The 21,422-nt window shown below is 55.8% G+C and overlaps 5 protein-coding genes across 5 annotated transcripts; 2 read left to right on the top strand and 3 right to left on the bottom strand.

Annotated features, from left to right (window-relative positions):
• Positions 1-308: 308 nt before the first annotated feature.
• Positions 309-2,519, bottom strand: B0I36DRAFT_313643 (glycoside hydrolase superfamily). Its single transcript, XM_046152653.1, has one exon. It carries the CDS (start codon positions 2,240-2,242, stop codon positions 491-493), a length of 1,752 nt encoding a protein of 583 aa, XP_046016378.1. The 5' UTR covers positions 2,243-2,519; the 3' UTR covers positions 309-490.
• Positions 2,520-6,496: 3,977 nt separating this feature from the next.
• B0I36DRAFT_63512 (NADH/ubiquinone oxidoreductase) lies at positions 6,497-7,458 on the bottom strand. The gene is made up of 3 exons (XM_046163129.1): positions 7,331-7,458; positions 6,852-7,212; positions 6,497-6,762 (listed from the first exon to the last, which is right to left on the bottom strand). The coding sequence occupies exons 1-3, from the start codon at positions 7,348-7,350 to the stop codon at positions 6,598-6,600; spliced, it is 546 nt and encodes a 181-aa protein (XP_046016377.1). The 5' UTR covers positions 7,351-7,458; the 3' UTR covers positions 6,497-6,597.
• A 793-nt stretch (positions 7,459-8,251) lies between these two features.
• Positions 8,252-9,265, top strand: B0I36DRAFT_358980 (nucleoporin complex subunit 54-domain-containing protein; the record flags this gene model as incomplete). The annotated part of the gene is made up of 3 exons (XM_046158058.1): positions 8,252-8,381; positions 8,441-9,084; positions 9,149-9,265. 3 exons carry the CDS (start codon positions 8,252-8,254, stop codon positions 9,263-9,265), a joined length of 891 nt encoding a protein of 296 aa, XP_046016376.1.
• A 672-nt stretch (positions 9,266-9,937) lies between these two features.
• Positions 9,938-10,350, bottom strand: B0I36DRAFT_358979 (mitochondrial outer membrane translocase complex, subunit Tom5; the record flags this gene model as incomplete). Its single annotated transcript, XM_046158057.1, has 3 exons — positions 9,938-9,975; positions 10,103-10,204; positions 10,338-10,350. The coding sequence occupies 3 exons, from the start codon at positions 10,348-10,350 to the stop codon at positions 9,938-9,940; spliced, it is 153 nt and encodes a 50-aa protein (XP_046016375.1).
• Positions 10,351-12,079: 1,729 nt separating this feature from the next.
• On the top strand, positions 12,080-15,369 carry B0I36DRAFT_236840 (glycine cleavage system P protein; the record flags this gene model as incomplete). Its single annotated transcript, XM_046149493.1, has 2 exons — positions 12,080-15,242; positions 15,305-15,369. 2 exons carry the CDS (start codon positions 12,080-12,082, stop codon positions 15,367-15,369), a joined length of 3,228 nt encoding a protein of 1,075 aa, XP_046016374.1.
• Between the last annotated feature and the right edge of the window lie 6,053 nt (positions 15,370-21,422).

The following is a 21,422-nucleotide window of genomic DNA, read 5'->3' as shown; positions in this document are numbered from 1 at the left end:
CGGGGGGAAAAGGGGGGAAAGGTGTGTGGTGGTGATTGCCTGGCTCCTCTCCTTGGCAGGGCTGGGCTTCACCGGCTACATCATGCGCGCACACACACACACACACACACACACAGCTTCGGTGAAGATTCCCCAGAATCGTGTGGTCCGCGCCCCGGGACTGCCCGGTTTGCGTCGGCAAAGCACAGATGGGTATAGGTAGCCAGCCAGACGAACCGACACTTCAAGGAGGATAGGCTCCGCAACATCACCACCACCATCTAACTTCACTTCACTTCGGAGTTACCGTCTCGGTGCGCGGAATTGTGTAAGTATGGGGGGAAATAAATCAAAACAATGACCCCTTTCGCTAGATTTTTTAATGCATGTTTCTATCGGTACTGTATGCCAGCCGTGAGTGTATATACCCAGTGCCATAATCTTATTTACACCTCCACTATTATCCATACATTGGCTTCAGCCAGAACAACGTTCAACAATAACAAGCCGATTACTGCTGGCCTGGCCAGAACCGCTGAAAGTCAATGGCCCAGTCGCACGTGCCGCCCAGGTTCAGAGCCTTGTACCCCGCGGTGCGCGTGGCCTTGGTCGTCTCCTTCATGTACGACACGTACTGCGTGCTGTTGTACACGAGGATGTCGGAGCCGGCGAGCGTGTACTGCTGCGAGGTCGGGTTGGTGGCAATGATCTCGGCAATCTCGGCGTCGGCCAGCATCCCTTGCTCGCGGGTGCAGCGCCCGCTCAGCGCCCCCGACGCCGGGCCCGTGAACTTGCACAGCTCTCCCGCGCAGCCGGCCTGGGCCATCTGGAACGCCCGCCCGTAGCTCGAGACGCCCACAATCACCTTGTTGGCAGGGAAGCCGGCGCGGGTGACCATTGCCAGCGCCTGGGTGGTCAGGGTCGAGTTGACGTGCGAGCGGAGGCAGTTGCCCCCCGGGCAGCCCTGGAACTTGTCCGCGTAGCCGTAGTCGGACTGCATGAAGAAGTCGTACGTCATGACGACGAGGTAGTCAAGGCTCGACGCAATAGCAGCGAGCGGGTAGTTCTTGAGGTAGTAGTACGAGGCAGGGGCGGCAATAGACAGGGACTTGAGCGGGATGTTTTTGCGCATGGCCTGGAGGAACAAGTTGAAGCGGTCGCCCTCGTTGGCAGGGGCAGCCGGGAGACCGGCAGTGTCTGGCGAGCCGGGGTATTCCCAGTCAAAGTCCACGCCGTCGAGGTTGTTGGCGCGCAGGAAGTCGCCAATCTTTGCGACGGCAGTGTTGATGTTGGCATCGGTGGCAACCATGTTGCGGAAGATCATGTACGTGCTGGGCGAGGTAGAGAACGTCCAGCCACCAATCACGAGGATCTTCTTGGCTTTGGTCTGGGCCTTGAACAGGGCAAACTGCTCGTCCATGTCCGGGCTGATAATGACATCCCACGCCGTGCTGAGCGTGGCAAACGAGAAGTGGATGTGAGTAAAGTCGGAGGGCGTGTCTGTCACATTCATGTGCAGGCAAGGTCTGGCGGCCACGTTGTAGCCTTGGAAGTACCCAATCTTCTTGAACGACGCTGGCGGCTGGGCATTGTTGACCACGTTCAAGCCGCAGTTGGAGATGCAGCCGTTGGTGCCAGGGGCGAAGGTGCCCGGGTTTCCAGTCGGGCCTTTCGTCGCGACGCAGTAGTCCTCGTTAGTTCCACAATACCCGCTGCCTGAACAGCATGCTGAGAGAGGGCAAGGGTTGAGGGTGGCGAGGTCGACGCTCGCGGATGCTGGCTTGACGGTGCCGACAACCTGGGGACCGCACTGGACGCCGGCTCTCTGAACCGGCATGGGCCGGGTGCCGGAACTCTGGCAGATACGCTGACCGGGCTGCAGAGCATTGCAACCAGCCCATCCCCAGGTCTTGCCAACGTTGAAGCTCTCGAGTTGAGAGACGGTCAGGCCGAGCCTGGCGGCAATAAGGGCGCAGTAGTCGCCGGACTGGACGGTGTAGACACTGCAGGTGCCGTCGGCCTGGTTCTCCGGGATGGGCATGGGGCCGGCATTGCAGCAGACCTTCACACCCGGGTAGAGGGCGTTGCAGTTGAGACCCGGGTTGAACTGCTGGAGTTGGGGGATGGTGATGCCACACCGGATGGAGAGGCCCTCGCAGGCGGGCGTCTCACTGCCCGAGATGGCAGTGCACTGGCCTTGGGCGGGCATGTTGCCGGCATTGCAGCAGACCCTCTGGCCCGAGGAGAGGGCATTGCAGTTCATGGTCGGGTTGAACTGCTGGAGCTGGGAGACGGTGATGCCGCAGCGTTGGGAGAGGCCATCGCAGGCTGGGGTGGCACTGCCGACAATGGTAGTACACTCGCCTTGCTTCGGCGGGACGGGAATGTCGCCGGCATTGCAGCAGACCCTCTGGTAGGGGGCCAGGGCATTGCAGTTGAGGCCCGGGTTGAACTGCTGGAGCTGGGCGATGGTGATGCCGCAGCGTTGGGAGAGGCCCTGGCAGGCGGGCGTGGCAGTGCCGATGATGGCACTGCACTCGGCTCGACGGGCCAGAAAGACCTCTGCCTCGCGAGGGACAACGCTGACATCGGCGATGGCAGCAGCCTGGACGGCACCGGCGAGGGCGGCGATGCCCAGGAGGAAGTTGGAAAGACGCATGCTGGAAAGGACCGGTATATTACGATATCTTCAAAGGAGTGACAGCCTCGAGGGCGGATAAGGAGTGACTGGTTGGGATGGTGCCATCACGTCGATGCACGCCAACGGCGGCGGGCGAGGCGGTGCCTATATCAACTCTTGGAAGCCATGGCGTAGGCAGGTCGGGGACCAGAAGCGATGGCGGGCAGGGCCGGTGGCCGTCTGCTGCGCGCCGGGGAGATTTGACGGAGGACCAGGACGAAATGAGACAGGTGCCCGGCCTGGGATGGTGCGTGAGAATGGGCTCGGCGGCGCATGTGGCGTTTTGGAGGCGAGGGCTGCAGCCAGTCCGGGGCATCGTGAGTCTGCGCGGCGGGGGTTGTTGGTCCCAAAGAGGCAACAGGGCGAGATGCAGCCGCGGAAAGGGGACCCTCTCAAACTGCGTAAGGACGGCCCTGGCAGGGTCCGGCCCAGCCTAGCGGTCAGCGCTAGCCCTGCGGCCCCTGCGTCGCCCTGCACCGTCCTGCATCGCCCCTGCTGTTCCTGCCAGGCACGCGGCTCTTGCCTTCCGGGGGCCCTCGCCCTGTGCCAATCGCAGCCGCGCCTGCCTGCTCCAGGTGTGCTGTAGGTGTGGGTTTTCTGCACTTCTGCTCCTGCCTCCCATTCACAAATTTCTCGCTTCCCATGCATCCCTGCCCAGATCATGCGATCAGCAGTCTTCGTGTCCCAGCTGGGCTCGCGCTGGTTCGAGACCGCCTGCCTTAGCCCATGCGCCCCGAAGCTTGGCCCATTGTTCCCTACGCAGTATATTCTCGCCATCGCCTTACGAGCAGGCACGGTCCTCTGGAGAGTGACACCTTCAAATCCCGGCCCCTGTAAGGTCGCCGGGCATTCGGTCCCGTGGCCCCGCCAGCCCTGTTGGCCACTCGAGAACGAATGCGAGTCACCGTAGTCTGCCCTTGATCTCGTCGGTCGTGCTCTGGCTTTATCACTCCGCAAAGCCCTTCACACAAAATCACAACTTTCGAGAAGCGATTGGAAAGTAAGAAAACCATTCAATGACGTGACGTCTTCGTACACACAATCGCGATGGCAATCCACAACTGGTGGGCAACGAAGCCATTCTTCCGCAGCCACGGCGCCTCCTGCGCGACATGCGAGCGCCTCAGGCAGGGGTCAGGCACGGAGTGGTTTTCGGTGTTACTATAGTTCCATTAATCACACGGACATTGACCAGGTTCGGCTCGCTACCGGTGGAGTCATCAATGGGCCACTGGTGAATGTGCAGAAAATGAACAGAGATTCTGAGCTTTTGTGATCGAAAATCAAAGATCAACATCCCCGGCGACGATGACATCCCGAAGACTGTAGAAGGCCGTCCCCCTCCGTTGGATCGAGGTCATGGTGAGAACAAGTGAGATTGTCGATCCATTCTTCTCTAATGTGAAAATGATCGCGTGGGTATTGCGATGACCGTGCCAACAAGACTAACCCGTCACGGATCTGTCAGCTGCGCGATCAGATCAGACAGTTGGCCCCAACACCTGCAATCTACATGCTGGTGACCTTGGAGCTCACACACTCGCTATATTAGCCACGATGAGAGAAAGACTCAAGGATGAAGCAAACTTGGCACCGCTTGCTTCGTTGGTAGCAGCTCCTAGCTATGAGCACGGTTTTTTTCTTCTTTTTTTCGCAATGTCGAAGGACCGCCAAAAGATTGTCAGAAGAAGATAGTTGCGCATCTCTAGCATAAAATAGGCAGAACTCCAAGTTCCTTTTGCCATAGTCTGGCAACTTTCACGAGCACCTTTTCGAACAGATTAGTGATCACTGCCATCATTCATTGATACTTGGCAGATTGGAAAAGCCATCAGAACCACCTGGGTAGAACCTGAATGTACATTTTGGTTCGATTTTGACAAGCGGCACAGGTGCGCGTTAGCCGCTGTAACACAATTCCAATGGAGCGTGCAAAAGGATATACGTACAAAAGTCCACGAAAGGATATTCAAAATGAGAGCTCGGTCAAGGAACGCTCGACGAAGGTCACTCCTCGTCTGCGGGACGTGAAACGAGGTTTGATAGTGCTGCAAGAGAGATTTCAATTAACACCAAAAGACAAACTTCCACGTCCGGCTAGTTGAATTGATGATTCATTCCAGCGGTAAGGCCCGAAACGTCAGAGTAATGATTCAACCAGAAACTCACCGGCAACGGCATCCGTCTAGCTGATGTTCCCTTCAAGCCTCGGGGGAGCTTTGAGATCTCGGGATTTTGGAGTCTCTTTAGCTTTTGACTTTTGCTCTTACTGATGTCACAACGTTTCGTGCAGGTCCGATACTCCCAAAGGAGACCTCGAGCCTTTGATATGTTCTCATCCTTTGGAAGACTTACGTCGCGTGCTAGAATTTCGTATTTCGCACCACGGCGCCCTATGCGGTCCTTCCAACGATCAATGTATTTTAGAAACAAGGCTGACGAGTTCATGACTTGGGGCTGTTAGAGAAACACGTCACGCTTGGAACCACGACGCAAGCGCGCTGCAAATTAAAACGGTTTCTAATCCCGTAGCAATGTAGATCGTGTGGCGCATGGGTTGCTGTTTCATGGCTGATAGCAAACAGCATTTCGGAGCATGATACTTTGTTCTTGGGGCTACTTATCCTCTTTCAACCTTTTTTGCTGCTTCTCTCCCATTCCACAATAAGGGTGGGTGGATCTATGCCTGAACAGAGTGACCAATCTCGTGGCTCTCCATACTCACCTATGTGAGATGATAAACCCGTGGTCGCGATTGGGATCATCCAAAAGGTCACTCGGCATAGGGAGGAAGGTGATGACAGCCCAACTCGTCCGGATGGACAGCTTGATGGCCTTTCTAGCTTCAGAAAACTGCGCTGGCGTGGAACGTGGAAAGTCCTTCGGGAGTGCTTACTCTCACCTCGATCAGCTTCCACCCGGTGATCGTAACGATCGAATGACTTCCAGATTTTACTGCCCATATTGTTACACCAGAAGCTGTTTTGCTGGGCTCGCTTGATGACTTAGGCTTCTCACTCTACGATGATGTGCTTCTGCACCCACGAGCCAAGCAGAAAAGGTTTTGGTTGGAACAGACATGTGCTGGTGGACTCGATGCGAGATTGAATCGGAAGCTTGTGCTGTTATCGGCGGACCGGGCAGGCCCAGGCAGTGTTTGTCCCCGAGTACTGGCGCCTATTTGGGGATCAGAGCCTTCGGTCGTGGGACAAGGAATCTGGCGTGTGTGATTTGTAACAAAAGCTTCGATTTTGGGGTTTGACATACGTACGAGCATGGATGACTTGGATGGATTGAGCATCGTCATGTAAGTTGTGATCGCATATCCAGTTGGCTCCTATGCTCGAAAGTGCATATACTTGATTTCAGGGTTTTGGGTGCAGAGGTAACAGTGAACGAGATGCTCGAGAGTGTCAAAGTCACGAGAGCGCACGAACACAATAGCGCCGATTTTTGAGTTATTGTTATTCCTGCGTGTTGAAAGCCCTCCTGGACTAAACTTCGTGGCGACCTACGAACTGATTGACCGGATACACAGCACACTAATGAGAGACATATGGATTCAGGTCAAGCATAACGTACGCACGCTTCAAGCATGGCGGGTGTGCGCTCACCCATTGATCGAAGACGCTTCGATATCCGACGAAGGTCAAATACGTACCCCTACTTGTCTTCGCGTCGTCTTGGAAGCTTGCAAGCCCCGTTGCATAATCATGGAGCGTTCCTAACATAACCATCTGGCCTTCGTACGTCAGACATGCATTTAGTAGAAAGCAATGCGCCTTTTACCGCAGTTGGTTGAACATAATTTCTGCCGGTTCCACATTCGTCATTTGGGTCCATTGGCCTGTCTCGATTATGTACACTTGGCTCTACTGTCCCCAAGCTATGGTTTCCCGAAAGTCCGCATCATGCCCTCGGGTTCGCCATCGCGCTCTTCATGCCTCAGACTTGGCTGCGGCAACCGACGGCGGGTCGATGGCCTTAGGGTACGGGGCCTGACCACGTTCTCTGAGGATAGGGTAGTGAGCGTAGATCTGCCGCGACCGAAGGTGCACGGGAGTCTCGTAGCTGGGCGTGCCAGGGATGGTCTTTTCGAGTTTCTGCAAGTCAAAAGCATCAGTATCGCTGTGAATCTGAAAGGTGAAGCCATCCTGTCCACAATTTCTCCCCTCGTTCTCAGAAAGCTTACCAGGTTATCAAAGACACATGAGTTGAGCTTCCACTCATCCTTGCGGCACTGCCACATCTGGTGGTTGTTGTTGTCGAGGCACTGCCAGTGCTTGCGGAACTCCTCGAGGCAGTGCTTGTTGATGTCCTCGATGACGCTCGACGCGCACCGGGTGACCCTGCGGCCCTCCTTCAGGCACTCGAACTCGCCCTTGCCGGGGTTCTCCTCCTTGCACTGCATGAAGTCGTCGTTGTACGGCCGGCAGCGGGCGCCGATGAAGAAGGATGCCGACATGAGCGGCGCAGAGGTGGCGCCGACCTCCTTGACCGCCGGGATCGACTCCGGCAGGGGAGTCAGATCCACGAGGTTCTGCTGGTGGAATCTGTCGTGGGCAGCTGCGTTAGCTGAGGAGCTCGGCAGATTCGTTGGCGATCGCGGGCTGGCCGTCGCCTGTGCCAATTGGTCTTTCGTGGATCGGGGCGAGACATCGTTATACTTACTGGGGCTTTCGGGTCGACATGGCTGCGGCGGTGACTGGAGTGGCCCACGATATGTCGTTACCAGAGTGAGCTTGGAGGTGATGCTGGATCGCAGCCCGCCAGGCGACCTGACGCAGCCAAAAGTCGAGGTTGGAAATTGGAGTCGGTGATTGGCTCTAGCCACTCAAGTGGATGCAGCCACACAAATGTGCACCTTCGTGGCGCCGGAGACAGTCATGCTGCACAGCATAATTCCAAGGTCACTTATGCAGGTTTATGGCCCACTTATTCATCCAGCTCTTGCTGCGATCGGATTGGTTCCCGGGTAACTGAGGAGGACGCGCTGGGAGAGCTGCAAGCTCGACCAAAGCTGGAGCAGCCTTGCACGCGCATGCCCAGCACAGCAGGCCGGCCTAAGCTCAACTGCGCCGAGCCTTGTTCTTTTTTTGAAGCTCGCCTAGACGTCAACAAGAGACGTACAGTCTGCTCCTTCCAGCGAACTCGCGAGACACGACCACATCAGCGCATTGATCCACTTGGGCTTGAGTGTGAACGTGCCCTCTGGCTGGATATTCATCTCTCTACCGATTCGCGCCTACACAAAACTTCGGCAACTCGCTTCTTCGCGATCGTCACCGCCGTGCCGCCTCGGAGCTCCCTTGTCTCCTACCACGACCACCCCGAAAGCGACACAAGTCGCACGCGCAAGCTGCAGCCACTCGCGATTTCGGTCCACTGCGGAAAGCCGTTACCATGTCGCTGTTTGCACCTGCCAAGCCGGCAGGCGGCTCGTTGTTTGGCCAGCCCGCAGCATCGAGTCCTTTTGGGCAAACAAACACCACCACGACAGGAGGTAGCAGTCTGTTTGGCCAGCCACAGCAGCAGCAACAGCAACCCCAGCAACAACAACCTCAGCAGCAGACTAGCGCGTTCGGCGGCAGTATGTTCAACCAGACCCAGCAGGCCCAACCGCAGCAACAACAACAACAACAACAACCGCAGAACAATCTGAACGCCAGTCAACTCGGACGGGCCAGTTTAATATGGGAGCCTGGGCGGGAGTCCTCACAAAGTACGTCGGCGTTTGATGTGGAATCTTAGACTGCAGTACTGACAATGCACTCCGTTTAGACCAGAAGCCTGTCCTCCAGCAGGTCGAGAGCTTGTACAACAAATGGAACCCTGACCACCCCAGCACGACTTTCAAGCACTACTTCTACAACAAGGTCGACCAGTCCAGAATACCATTCTACCAGCCCTCTGCGAACGAGGACCCTCGAGAGTGGGAGCAAGCTGTGCACGACAAGCCGGAGCCCGGCTTTATGCCGGCCCTGGCGACCGGTTTCGCCGCCGTCGCCGAGCGCCTGAAGATGCAAAAGAACATACTTGCCCAGTTCAACCAGGCCCTGCACCAGATCAACGCGACTCTCGACGCCATCCTGTCGCAACACGACCTGCAGACAAGTGTGCGCGCCCTCAACGCGCGCCGGAAGCACGCGATACTCCGGCAGAGGTGTCTTGCGCTCGCCAGCAAAGTGCAGGTGCTGCGGAATCGCGGCTACGCGCTCGACAAGGAGGAAGACGAGCTCAAGACCAAGTTTGACACGCTGGAGCGTGGCATCTCGGACCCTGCGCTGAGCGCGCGGACGGAAGAGCTGTGGTCGCGCCTGATCATGCTGAGAGTCTATGCGGATAGTCTCAGCAACGAGTTGAGCAGACGGGGGCCTGAGACGCAAGAAGGGTTAGGAGAGGAAGCGGAGGCCAAGGCAAAGAAGGTATGTGACGTGGTCGTCCATATGAGAATACGCTACATCATGATATCTAACCGAGACTGTGCAGATTCTTGAGGACTACGACAAGCAGCTTCAGACGCTCAAGTCGCAGGTTGAGACGATCAAGAAGGATTACGAAGAGTGGGAGAAGGAGAGGAACCCCACAGGCGAGGAGAAGGACTAGAGAAGAGGCAGTTCGTTCTGTGCATCCTGTTCCATGGGCGCACAGATGGGGAGGAGTCATGAGATTGAGCATAGCGCTATGCAGTCGCAACTATGCGACACCTTATACCTACCATAATCAAGGCAGATCTGTTGGGCCGTCGAAGCGCCGGCAACATGTACAACCCAAAAACATGATCTAGATCATCGCATGGTTTTGGATTTTGGAAGCGAGGCAGACACGTGTATGTGTTTATGCAGGTGATATATTGCTACATAGATTTACACGAAAAGCCTTGATCTGCCAATATTGCATGGATCGGCCATCGGTCGTCGAATTGCGATGGCCTCGATGATGACTCTGGTTCTCCTCTTGCGCCATCGCGCGTTTTTGCCTCTGATTGTCTGATTGTTGATTTGTTGTACATTGCCCGTCTCCGTGGTCGGCAAGCGCAGCGTGCCCTTGGTCCATAGGATGGTCTTGGTGTCTGAACGGTCTGATATGCTCTCGTGATGGCTACTGCTTCAGCACATGACTCCGACCCGGTGAATTCCCGATACTTCTTGCTGGTAGCGACGTGCAGCCGGGATTTCCTCTATTCTTTCACACAAAGTCCAGAAGCGCATGACCTCTTTCCGTCGGCTATCGCATCTTTATTTCGCAGGTCGGGGTTGGTGGTGTCAATCTGCAAGCTTAGAAGAAGCTCGATGCAGCATCGATGACAAAAGGTGCTGCACAACGAGGGACACGCAGATATGTTAGTAACGGAGATTGCGCTTGATGGGCAGGCAGATTTGATCTTGCCACGGGGACGGCAAGTGTATGCAGCGTCCTCAGAAGAGGGCGGGGAGAACGTACAGATGTACAGCACAAAGGCGGTCGCGATGAAGCGGTTCACCGTCGAGTTGGCCTCGGCCTCGAGGGCCCTGATCTCCTCCTTGGAGAACTGCGGAGGTGCGACTGTTTGTTCGGGTCAAAGGCATGGTTGGTTAGTCGTTGCTTGAGTGGTATGTTTGCTTGCTTGCTGCGTATGCCCGATACTGCATGCATGTGTTGCCGCTGTAAAACACGCCTAGGGGCAAAGAATACTTACAGCCGCCGAACATTTTGTGATTTACTGGCTTGGGTAGGCACGTGGGGAAATTAGGGATGGCAGTCGGAGGTTGGGCGTGGTGCTGGTTGTGATGCTTTTGGAGGTGAAGTTATTGCTGTTCCGTTGCGGCTGCTGCACGAGCTTGCTGGTGCTTGGATGACGCTGGTGGTCGGCTTGGTGCTTGGACAATGTCACTCACTGCAACAGCATAGTGGGAAGTGACTTCACACAAGTGGCCTGCGCCAAGTGGGCCAAAAATTCTTGGGCTTGTGCCTACCCAGCACCTAAGTAAGTACTTAAGTACCCGCAAGGATGTTCTGCATCATGCCTGCCACAAGGTTAAATGACCGTGATTGAGATCTAGATCTGGTGATCTGGAGCCTTGATGGCCTGTTGCATCGATCATGTACAGGGACGTCAGCGATTGAAGCTCAAGAATGCAGCTTGATACTCAGGTCCTCGAGCTTGATAATTACGGCAAAATCCCAGATTCATTCACCGCCATACAAGGCATCTATCTTCGCAGTGGCTCTCAATCAGGGTTTCGTATCGCAGAACTCGCGCTAAGCCCGATTCAACGAAGGTCCAACAACGTTGACGAGTGGCACGCCACCTTGTCAAGAGCCTGGGATTGCCGCTGCACGTGGGTGTCGAGAGCGCGTCCGTTGTCGGAAGTGCTGGGCAGGCAGGGCCGCAGGGGCACCGTGCTTGTTTGTCAAGGCTTTGAACCCCATCGTGATACCCCAGACATGTGTGTCCGGGTTGTGCCGGGTCATTGTGGGCTGAGCTAACCGACAGGGCGTGGGATTTGACAAGACGCAACCACCAAGGGTCTCCAGCAGCTTGGTGAGGGTCCCGGTCCACGGTGCTGGGAGACCCTCATTTGCATGACAAGGCTTCTTCATGACGAGACTCGAGTACGTACATTATCTCGACTCTCGAGTCAGTAGCGGTGTACTGGTCGTACCAGACAGTGGCGCAAGGAGGGGGTTTTGCCTTGGAAGTGACGGCAACGTGCCTGGATTCTTATCAGCAGCCTTATCCTGGCGGCCCAAAAAAAAAGTTTCAGATGCAGATCCTCGGCTGCTGCGCCCATGGGAGCAGCCAGCGATAAGGCAGTCGAGGCGGCGAGCACATGTCTCGGATGCTCCTATGTCAAAGTTCCATGCTGGCTGTTCACAACGGCCATCTCAGCAGCAGCCCAAAGTGAGGAAAGACGACCGCCCAGCCCGTATTGAGCATGTGATGTACATGGTGAGTGCGGTCGGTCGCCGTGCCCTCCAACAAGGCCACGCAAGGATTCCATTACCTAAAGCTTCACGGCCATGAGCTGTGTTCCCCAGTCCCGTGCTGTGCTGCACGAGCCCGGCTCCGTGGCCGGGCTCGCGCTAGTTGATGGGGATCAAGGTCTGGGTGCTGAACCCCGTCCCATTCCCAGAGGCGAAAAGTCGACTCTGGCGGCGTGCTGTCCCTGCGAAGTCGCCGCCTTGGCTGATCCCCAGACCAGAGAGCCCACTTGTACCTGCCTGTCGTCTGATCCCTGCTTATCATCGTCTGCTCCTCATTCTCCTTCGGGCTCGTGTCTTGGACTCTCCGCCTTTTCCTTCCATCCCTTCCCCTCCTTCTCTTCTTTGATTCTTTTCGTCTGTTGCATTTGGTGTGTCTTCCTTTCTCATTTGTCCTCCTCACCGGGCTCAGAGCTCAAGCGCCTTCCGCCGCGATTCTCTCTGCCATAGCTAGCCATGGCTGCTTCCGCGAAGCTCGCCCCGCGGCGCCTCGGCCTGCTAGCCGCGCAGAGCCGCATCTTGCCATCATCACGCACCGCCCCGCGTCTGCCTCTCGCCGCCCCCCTGCTACGCCGCCAATGCCTCCAGAGCGGCTTGGCCAGCAGCACTGGCGCGCGTCGCTATGCGGCCAGCACCGCAGCAGCAACCGCCCGGCTCGTCGAGGACAAGGAGCCTGGCGTCCGCACTTACGATACCGACTTATATGGCGGGCTCGACACCTTCGTCAACCGCCACATCGGCCCTGATGAAGCCGACACGCAGGCCATGCTGAAGGCCCTCGATCCGCCCGTGCAGGATCTCGACCAGTTTGTCAGACAGGTCATCCCGTCCGACATCTTCTCGACCCGCGAGCTCTGGACTGATCGTTCCGACATCACCTGGACCGAGACCGCCTTCGAGAGTAAGGCCGGCGTGATTCTCCGGCACAATCGCATCATGAAGAGCTTTATTGGCCAGGGCTACTACGGAACAAAGGTCCCAGCCGTCATCCAGCGAAACGTACTCGAGAGCCCTGCCTGGTACACAAGCTACACCCCGTACCAGCCCGAGATCAGCCAGGGCCGTCTCGAGTCGCTAGTCAACTTCCAGACGCTCGTCACAGATCTCACTGCCTTGCCCATCGCCAATGCCAGTCTCCTCGACGAGGGTACCGCCGCCGCCGAGGCCATGACCCTGTCGATGAACGCCCTGTCCGCCTCCAGAGCCAAGCGCCCAGGCAAGACCTACGTCGTCTCGGCTACAATCCACCCGCAGACCTTCGAGGTCATGCAGGCTCGTGCCAAGGGCTTTGGAATCAAGCTCGTGAAGCTCAACCTCGATGGTCCAGATGCCCACAGCACCATCCGGAATCTCGGAGACGACCTGGTTGGTGTCATGGTGCAGTATCCAGACACTTTCGGCCAGGTCGAGGATTACAAGCCCCTGGCAGACTTGGTCCACAAGCAGGGTGCCTTGCTCAGCGCTGCCACTGATCTACTGGCCTTGACCGTCCTTACGCCGCCGGGAGAGTGGGGTGCCGACATTGCCTTTGGCACTGCCCAGCGCCTCGGTGTGCCCATGGGCTATGGCGGTCCTCACGCCGCCTTCTTTGCAGTCACGGACAAGCACAAGCGCAAGATCCCCGGACGTCTGATTGGACTGTCCAAGGACCGTCTTGGGGGTAAGGCATACCGTCTTGCTCTGCAGACTCGCGAGCAGCACATCCGCAGAGAGAAGGCCACGAGCAATGTCTGCACTGCCCAGGCCCTCCTCGCCAACATGAACGCATTCTATGCAATCTACCACGGCCCTCAGGGCTTGAAGCAGATTGCCGAGCGCATCATTGCCACTGCCCGGGTTGTCCAGAACGTTATCGAAGCCGCTGGTTTCCAGACACTGCGCAGCAAGTATGGCAATGGCGAGGTGCTGTTTGACACTGTCGTCGTCAACATGGGCTCGGAGCATGCTGCCAAGGCCCTTGACCAAGCCTTGCACACGAGCTTTTTGGAGGCCCGCAAGATCAGCAGCACCAGCCGTGGCTTTTCGGTCGACGAGGTCACGAGCCCTAGCATGCTATTCTCCCTGTGCCGCGCATTTGCACAGGTCTCCAAGACAGGCGCCAGCGAAGGCGCTCTCATCGAGCTCGTGCAGCCCGCTCTTCAGCAGAGCATTCCGGCGCCTCAGGTCCCCGAAGCCTTCACTCGCACGTCGAGCTATCTGACGCACCCTGTTTTCAACACGCACCACTCCGAGACTGAGCTGCTGCGGTACATCCACCACCTGCAGTCCAAGGATCTGTCCCTGGTCCACTCCATGATCCCTCTCGGCTCGTGCACAATGAAGCTGAACGGCACCACCGAAATGAGTTTGATCACTCGTAAAAAGGTCTCTGACCTCCACCCATACACCGACGAGAGCTTCACACCAGGCATGCAGACCATCCTGAAGTGGTTCAAGGAACAGCTTGCCTCCATCACCAGCTTGCCTGGCGTATCCCTGCAGCCCAACTCCGGTGCTCAGGGTGAGTTCGCTGGACTGCGCGCCATTGCCGACTACCACGCTAGCCGTGGTGACGTCAAGCGCGACATCTGCTTGATTCCGGTCTCTGCTCACGGTACAAACCCAGCTTCAGCAGCCATGGCCGGCATGCGTGTCGTGCCAATCAAGTGCGACACCAAGACCGGCAACCTAGACCTTACGGATCTCGAGGCCAAGTGCGAGCAGTACAAGGATCAGCTTGGTGCCATCATGATCACGTACCCCAGCACGTACGGTGTCTTCGAGCCTGGTGTCAAGAAGGCCTGTGAAATTGTACACAAGTTCGGTGGCCAGGTCTACATGGACGGTGCCAACATGAACGCTCAGATCGGACTCTGCTCTCCTGGCGAGATTGGCGCCGATGTGTGCCACTTGAACCTGCACAAGACCTTCTGCATTCCTCATGGAGGCGGTGGCCCTGGTGTCGGCCCCATCTGCGTTCAGGAGCACCTCACGCCATTCCTTCCCGGCAACCCCAACGCCATCACGCCTGGCCGGCCCCGGACCGAGGCATTCCCCGTCAGCAGCGCCAACAACGGTAGTGCCAGTATCAACCTGATCAGCTGGGCCTACAACAGTCTTATGGGCAAGGAGGGCCTGAGGCAGGCAACCAAGATCACTCTCCTCAACGCCAACTACATCATGTCGCGTCTCAAGCCGCACTATCCGATTCTATACGTCAACGAGCACCAGCGTTGCGCTCACGAGTTCATCCTGGACGCTCGCCCGTTCCGCGAGTCTGCCGGCATTGAGGTCATCGACATTGCCAAGCGTCTGCAGGACTACGGGTTCCACGCTCCTACCATGAGCTGGCCCGTTGCCAACACGCTGATGATTGAGCCTACGGAGAGTGAGAGCAAGGAGGAGCTTGACCGTTTCATTGATGCTCTCATCAGCATCCGCCAGGAGATCCGTGACATTGAGGAAGGGCGGACGCCTCGCGAGGGCAATGTCCTCAAGAACGCTCCCCATCCCATGTCTGACCTGATCTCTGGTGACGATGGCAAGTGGGAGCGGCCATACACCCGCGAGCAGGCCGCATATCCCTTGCCATGGCTCAAGGAGAAGAAGTTCTGGCCGAGCGTCGGTCGTGTGGACGATTGTAAGTTTGCCTTTATACCTTATTAGTCACACCGGACCATGTTACTGACAATCCATGCACAGCATACGGTGATCTCAACCTCTTCTGCACCTGCCCGCCCGTCGAGGACACGACTGTCAATGTCTAGCCTATATCTCTCTCAAGATATACATTTGCATTTTTAAACTGGGTATGGGGGCATTCACATATATACCATTTTCAACATAGACGGGACGATTTCCCGACGCCGGGGCAGCAATTTTTAACATGACAGGCTGCCCCTTTGGATGACATGCTCCTCAGCGACGATTTAACACACATGGAAAGCGCGGCGTTTTGTAGTCACATTTATATGGAAAGGAGAAGGACAGTTTTGGTCTTTGTCTTGAGGAGAACAAAGTGTTATGATGTGGCATGGACGGACAAAAGGGAATGGACGGAGATTTGATAGCATTTCAACAAACCTGCTAGAATACGTTCTCCTGGTTCAAAAGACTTTATAGACGGCGTTGCGCATGCTCTGCGGTATCATCCACCGGCATTGTCGGCAATGGGCATAACAGCAGGTAAATTACCTTAAGGTACTTTTCATTCAACTCTTCACCTTGCTTGCTCGGTGGTGGCCTCCGTGACAGGGACTATCGTGGCCGAGATTCTCATGGACAATTCGGCGAAGAGAAAAAAAAAAACATACTTGAAATGAGGCACCCGCATGGCAGGAAGGCGAGATCAATCTCCATTGATGATACAGCCTTTTTTTTTCTTCTCTCTCTTTCGGTCAGAGTATCATTCGCGCCCCGTGAACCTTCATTGTTTCGCGATCGCATTATGCCCTTCTGACTCCTCGTAAGCCTGTATGGTCTTTGTGTTGTCTTAATGGCTGGGCAGGTCACGTTGCTTTGTGCGTGTAAAAGTTTGCAGTCGCTTTTACGTCTTGGTAGGCGTAGCAAGTTGTGCCGGATATGTGATCCAAGTATATGTGCGACCACATTTTCACCTTTATAGTCAGCCTTTTTTTTATTACTTACATTTCGCTTCCCGACTGCCTGGTCCTGAAGCGGTCCCATTTCGAGATAATGATTAATCTGGAGCGATCTCGAGCAACTGAACAGAGGTGTTAGCAGGAAGAGTTCCATTTGACTGGCTCGCTGGGGATTGCTTTGTTTTCAGAGCAATGTGTCACTGAATGGTTGTTCAGCAGAAGACCAAACCGAAAACAAATATCACAAGTTATGCGAAACATTGCATGTGGGAATTTTCTGGAGGGGAAATCCAGTTAGAGCCTGGCCCTGGCATTTTCTTTGTACTTATCTCCTACGCCCTTTCTCGAATGCAAGAATGATATTTGTACATAGAGAGGAATGTCATCTCTTGTGCCTCATCTTTCTTGTCTGTTGGTCTGCCGACGCTCACTTGGCTGCGAAGCATCTCACAGTCAGCGCCAGCGAACTCCCATTACGGCATGTATTACTGAGGAGTGATCCGCAAGCATCCATTCTTTATTTTAGCGATTTCCAGCACATGATCATTTCAGTAGCGTGGCAGACATGTTCCTCTCATCGATTTGCAAGAATGATCCATCGTCATTATCCTCTGACGGACAACGTGCTTCCGCATAATCCGAAGGTACTGACGGCGTATTTCTACCGGCTGCATGCTCCTGCGAAATACCAGATGTGTCGCTTATCTGCTTCCATTCTATAATATCGACGACAGAGGATATCTATCGTGTCCAAAACCTCAATCACCCTCATTTCAAGACTCGAGTCTCGTCTCAAAATTCAGCTCCGCAGTTCGTTTTATCTATGAAATAAACTATTGACATTGCGACTAATTATTCTCAGCACAAGCTAATCCTGGGACTACCCTGTGCCCGCCTCCGTGTGAAGGCAACCAACCCATCACTCTCCTACTATGGCCAGTGAATGGCTTAAGACCATTGTTGCCTCTAGATCGATATCAGCTCCTAGCCCTACGATAAGCGCTCAACAACTTTTGGTGTGTTCAGCGGCGCGTTTCACAACTGACTCGACTTTGTTGTTCCCCTTTCGTCTCCATCGGCAGCTCACAATCTTTTCTCCACTCCCGCTCCCACTCCCACGCAGAGAACGGAGATTGATTGATTGATTGATTGATTGCAACCAAATGACTCGGCGGCAGTGTGAACCTGAACTGCGTCCGGCACCCCCCACTGCGCCTAGTCAGCTGGCGATCCCTGTCCTTATCCCACGCCTCTTTGCTCCTTGCTTTGAACAAACATGTGGGCATCCTCCCTCCACTGGTTTATGGAACCTCTTGCAAGACCAGCACCAGGACCAGTGGAAGAGCGCAGAGTCGCTGTCCATGTGTCAAAAGCAGGACACAACCTCAGTGCCGACATGTTGATTAGATCCTTTGGACTACTACGAAAGCGCAACTCCCACGCCGCGCGGGCCGCAAGCACATCGGTAGAGGGTTCGCGCGAAGGGATACGGAGATCACTCTCAGCCTAGTGGGATCTGCTCTGCCCTGTCCCTCTCTACCCCACGGAAAGGGGAGGGAGTAGGGGCGATGACAGGGCAGATATCCTGGTAATGCATATCGCTCAATATCAGGCGCTGTCTACTATCATCATCGACAGGCGCCCGGTCAACGGAGACTCGTGGTGGCACCGTGTCAAAGTCGAGTATCAATCGTTGCCCTGACCATTCTTTGTCAATCACAAAGCGTCGTTTCCATGACTCGTACGAGGAACAACCGGAGATCGACGACCGAAGATCGCTTTTGTGTAGGAGAGACGAGTTCAAAAGACTCGATCGAGATCCCCTTAGAGCAGGAGCCCCCAAAAGACGACCAACTGTTCCGTCGTATGAGTCTCGAATTCTTGGCATTCCCCCGTGAACCAAAAAAAATCCCACAAAACAAGCGCGGCGAATATGCTCCGGGGACACAATTCTGAAGATGAGACCACAATGTACACAAAGGGCAAACCACGGAGAATCCCAAAAAGTCAATCTGGCTCTTTGCCTTTCTTCGGGGGGGGGGGGGGGGGGGGCGTCAAGCTCTCGCCCTCCCAAGCAGAGAGAGGGGGGGCCAGAAAAGTGTAAATTCGTAAGCTTAACGCAGCTTAAGTTTTCCCGTTGCCGCAAGCGATTGCTCCCCATCCCGAAGAGGCCACGAATTTACACTTCCCGCACCGCAGCTTTGTGGCGAGGCCAGATGCGGCTGAAAAAAGGGGGACAAACACTGGACGACGACGGTGTACCAGCGGCAAGCAAGCCCGCTGGCGGATCAGGTCATGGTCTTTCTAGACTTCTGGCGAGCCACAACGACGCCACACCGGTCATGTCGACCTGTATGAGCAAACGTTGATCTAGAAACACCACACAGTCAGTCCAGCCACCACCACCGGAGCCTTCTCACCGCAGCAACGGCGGTCCAGCCCGGCGGCGGCAAGGAAGCACTGTCAGAACCGATGACGTGCAGCGCGCGCGCCGTTCCTTCACATGTTCAAGGGCAGGCCATTCTAGCCTCTGCTTAGCATTGTCCGTCGCTAAAGTTCTCGCCAGCAAAGGGGCAACGCGGCACGCCGCCACGAGGCAGAGCAGCCAGCCCAGCCATCCCTCGTATGCCGATCCACAGGCGAGGGAGCATGCGCGCCGTAGGTAAGCCATGAACCTTACTTGCGCTAGGCCGAAGCACCTCAGTCGCGGATCCCAATGCCTTGTCGGAGCAATTGCAGTCGAGTGAACACAACTCAAAGGACAAGGACAAAAAGAAAATCACTGACCAAAGCAACTCCGCATGCCAAGAAGATGCGCGCTTGCGCTTGCGCTTGTGGATGTGGGTATGCCACACACACACAAAGCAACGGCGAAACAGAAGCGCCCGATGACCTGCAGTAGTTTCGGTCAGGATTTTGCTCCGCGCAAGCGGCACAACTCAATTGAACCTACCAGATTTTCGGAACAAGGCCAGCAACACCCAAGCAGAGCGGACCACCGGCCGGGCGACAATCGGCTCGACTTTCCCAGAGCCTCAGAGTCTGGACGAGCCGTAGTGTCTTGCGCTATGCGGGAACGAGGGTTGCGCTGATTCATGTTGTGGATGATCTATCTGCACATGACGTACGTTGTGGACATGTTCTTTGTCAACCCTATTAGTCTTGGCGCTGGGAAGCGTCGCAGACAAAGGTTTCCCGACTTCGACGCTGTTGCGGTATGTTGCAGATAGAGGCAGCTGAGCTGCAGTCTTCGCTGTATCTGAATTCCAAGAATTAGCTTGTCCGAGGCAGACTGCAATTTGGATGTATCATCACGTTTCGTAGTTGACACGAACCACTCGAAACAAGGGATTCCAAGCGCCAGTAAGTGAAGGATCCTGCAACTAATCAACAAAGCAACACTTTACCGGAAGCGCCGCGAAAAACGACAGCCCGCCTTGCCTTGCCTGTGCAGTCCACAGATGCATACGCTAACAACCGTCTCGATTCAACTAGAGCAGGCTGATGGAGCTGGGCGGCCACTACACATGCGCGGCCTGCATTGTGTGGCCCGATTGTTTCGAGTTGATGGAGATCCAGGTCTGGACAGAAACAAGAAGAACCGGGGGGCCAATCAGCCTGGCCCGCTCCGAGCTAATTAGTCGCCAGAACGAAGGCTCCTGCATGTGGCCCTCGAAACAGACACCAACAAGCCGAACAAGCAGGTGGCCTGGTCCTCTCTTCTGATTTCGACCCGGCCGCTCTGCCCATTCCTCTTGCCTCAGACAAGTTGAGTTGTCGGACTGCGCGCAGGTGGCATTGAGCGCTGGACCCTGCCCACGTTTCAGCACGACTTGGCTTCTCCGAGCTCCGCTCGCAGGCACTCTTGAGGAAAAAACAGCGACTGTCCCGCAGGGCTTCCATAATTACCCCCCGATATTGTCTGGGCTCTCTGCAACTGCCGCAATGGGCGGGCTTGGCCGTGGCCGGGGCCAACTCCGAGATGTGCGCAAAGGGCATTGCGTGTAAGCGAAATAAGCTGCAAGGATAGGATGAGCTGCCACTGCACCTAGACCACGAGCAGGCCAGAGTATCGTACGCGTAGGGGCGGCGGCTTCAGCGTCGTCCATGATCCATGTGCCCATCTTGCGACGCTAGCCCCGTCGGCCCTAGCAAACCTACGCATATGAAGGCGACAAGAATCCTGTCGCGTCGATATGAATGAGCGTCCCACATACAGCATGGCGTAATGGCTCCGAAATCTGCTGACGGCATCGGCACCAAGGCGGGTGGGCCCCTGCATGGCCCGGCACCCTGTCCGGACGGTTTCATGATGCCTTGCCTTTGTGCTACTGTGGGTACGACATCGACCAAGAAACATTGGGCGAGGCTCTCTTGCCCGCGGGATCGGATGAAAATTCCATGGCACGCGGTGACACGGCCTCGACAAGACGGTGACCGGAAAAACTAGCTCCTCTGTCGTGTCGTGCAACATGCCTCCGGGGCCAGGAACCAGTCAGTGTTGCTGCGTCGCTGCCGAAGGCTGCGTTCCGTGGGGATCGGTGAAGATCTGGCTCGTGTCATGCTGGACGGTGGCTGTCAGATCAGCCACCGCGAACAGAAAGTGGATATGACGCGCAGGCCGTATTGTCGCACCAGGCACAATGTTCGATGCTCGTTCAATATCGGACCGCAGAGGCGAGCGTCAAAGTTCGAGGTTGCCAGTGTTCAGAGTCGGCGAAAGTGATGTCCAAGTTACGTCGTCTCTTGCCGTTTTTGGGCCGTGATTGCCGCAGACTTGACCTCTTTGAATGATCTCAATCATTCGAGTGCGAATTGATGTACAGCGACCATCACGTGATACCATAATCGCATCTGGCAGTGCCTAGACCGCGCGACTGGTAGGCCAAAGAGCTCAGTCTCGAGTCAAGACACATGGCTTTGTTAAAGCGATGATCCACGCTGCCAAGGACCGTCTGAGACAGCGCCGCACTTGGGTCTGAGACAGTGAACAGGAAGCTGCCCGCAAGCGGCGATGGTACACAATGAGCAAAAGTCGAGTCTAAACCTAGCGTGCGAGGGTTATGCGTCATTGACGCTGTCCAGCAGGAAACGCATTCCACATCATCACTGGCTTCGAATCGTGCGCCCATGACCTCTGTCATGCTCAGCGTATGTGCGCCACTATACGAAAGGCTTCCAGATCTTTGTGGAGCAACGGCAGTGGTCGCCTGGCCAGA

Source organism: Microdochium trichocladiopsis, assembly GCF_020744255.1.
Source record: "Microdochium trichocladiopsis strain MPI-CAGE-CH-0230 chromosome Unknown B0I36scaffold_2, whole genome shotgun sequence".
In the NCBI taxonomy this organism is placed as follows: Eukaryota; Fungi; Ascomycota; class Sordariomycetes; order Xylariales; family Microdochiaceae; genus Microdochium; species Microdochium trichocladiopsis.
This window is presented reverse-complemented; position numbering and strand designations above follow the sequence as displayed.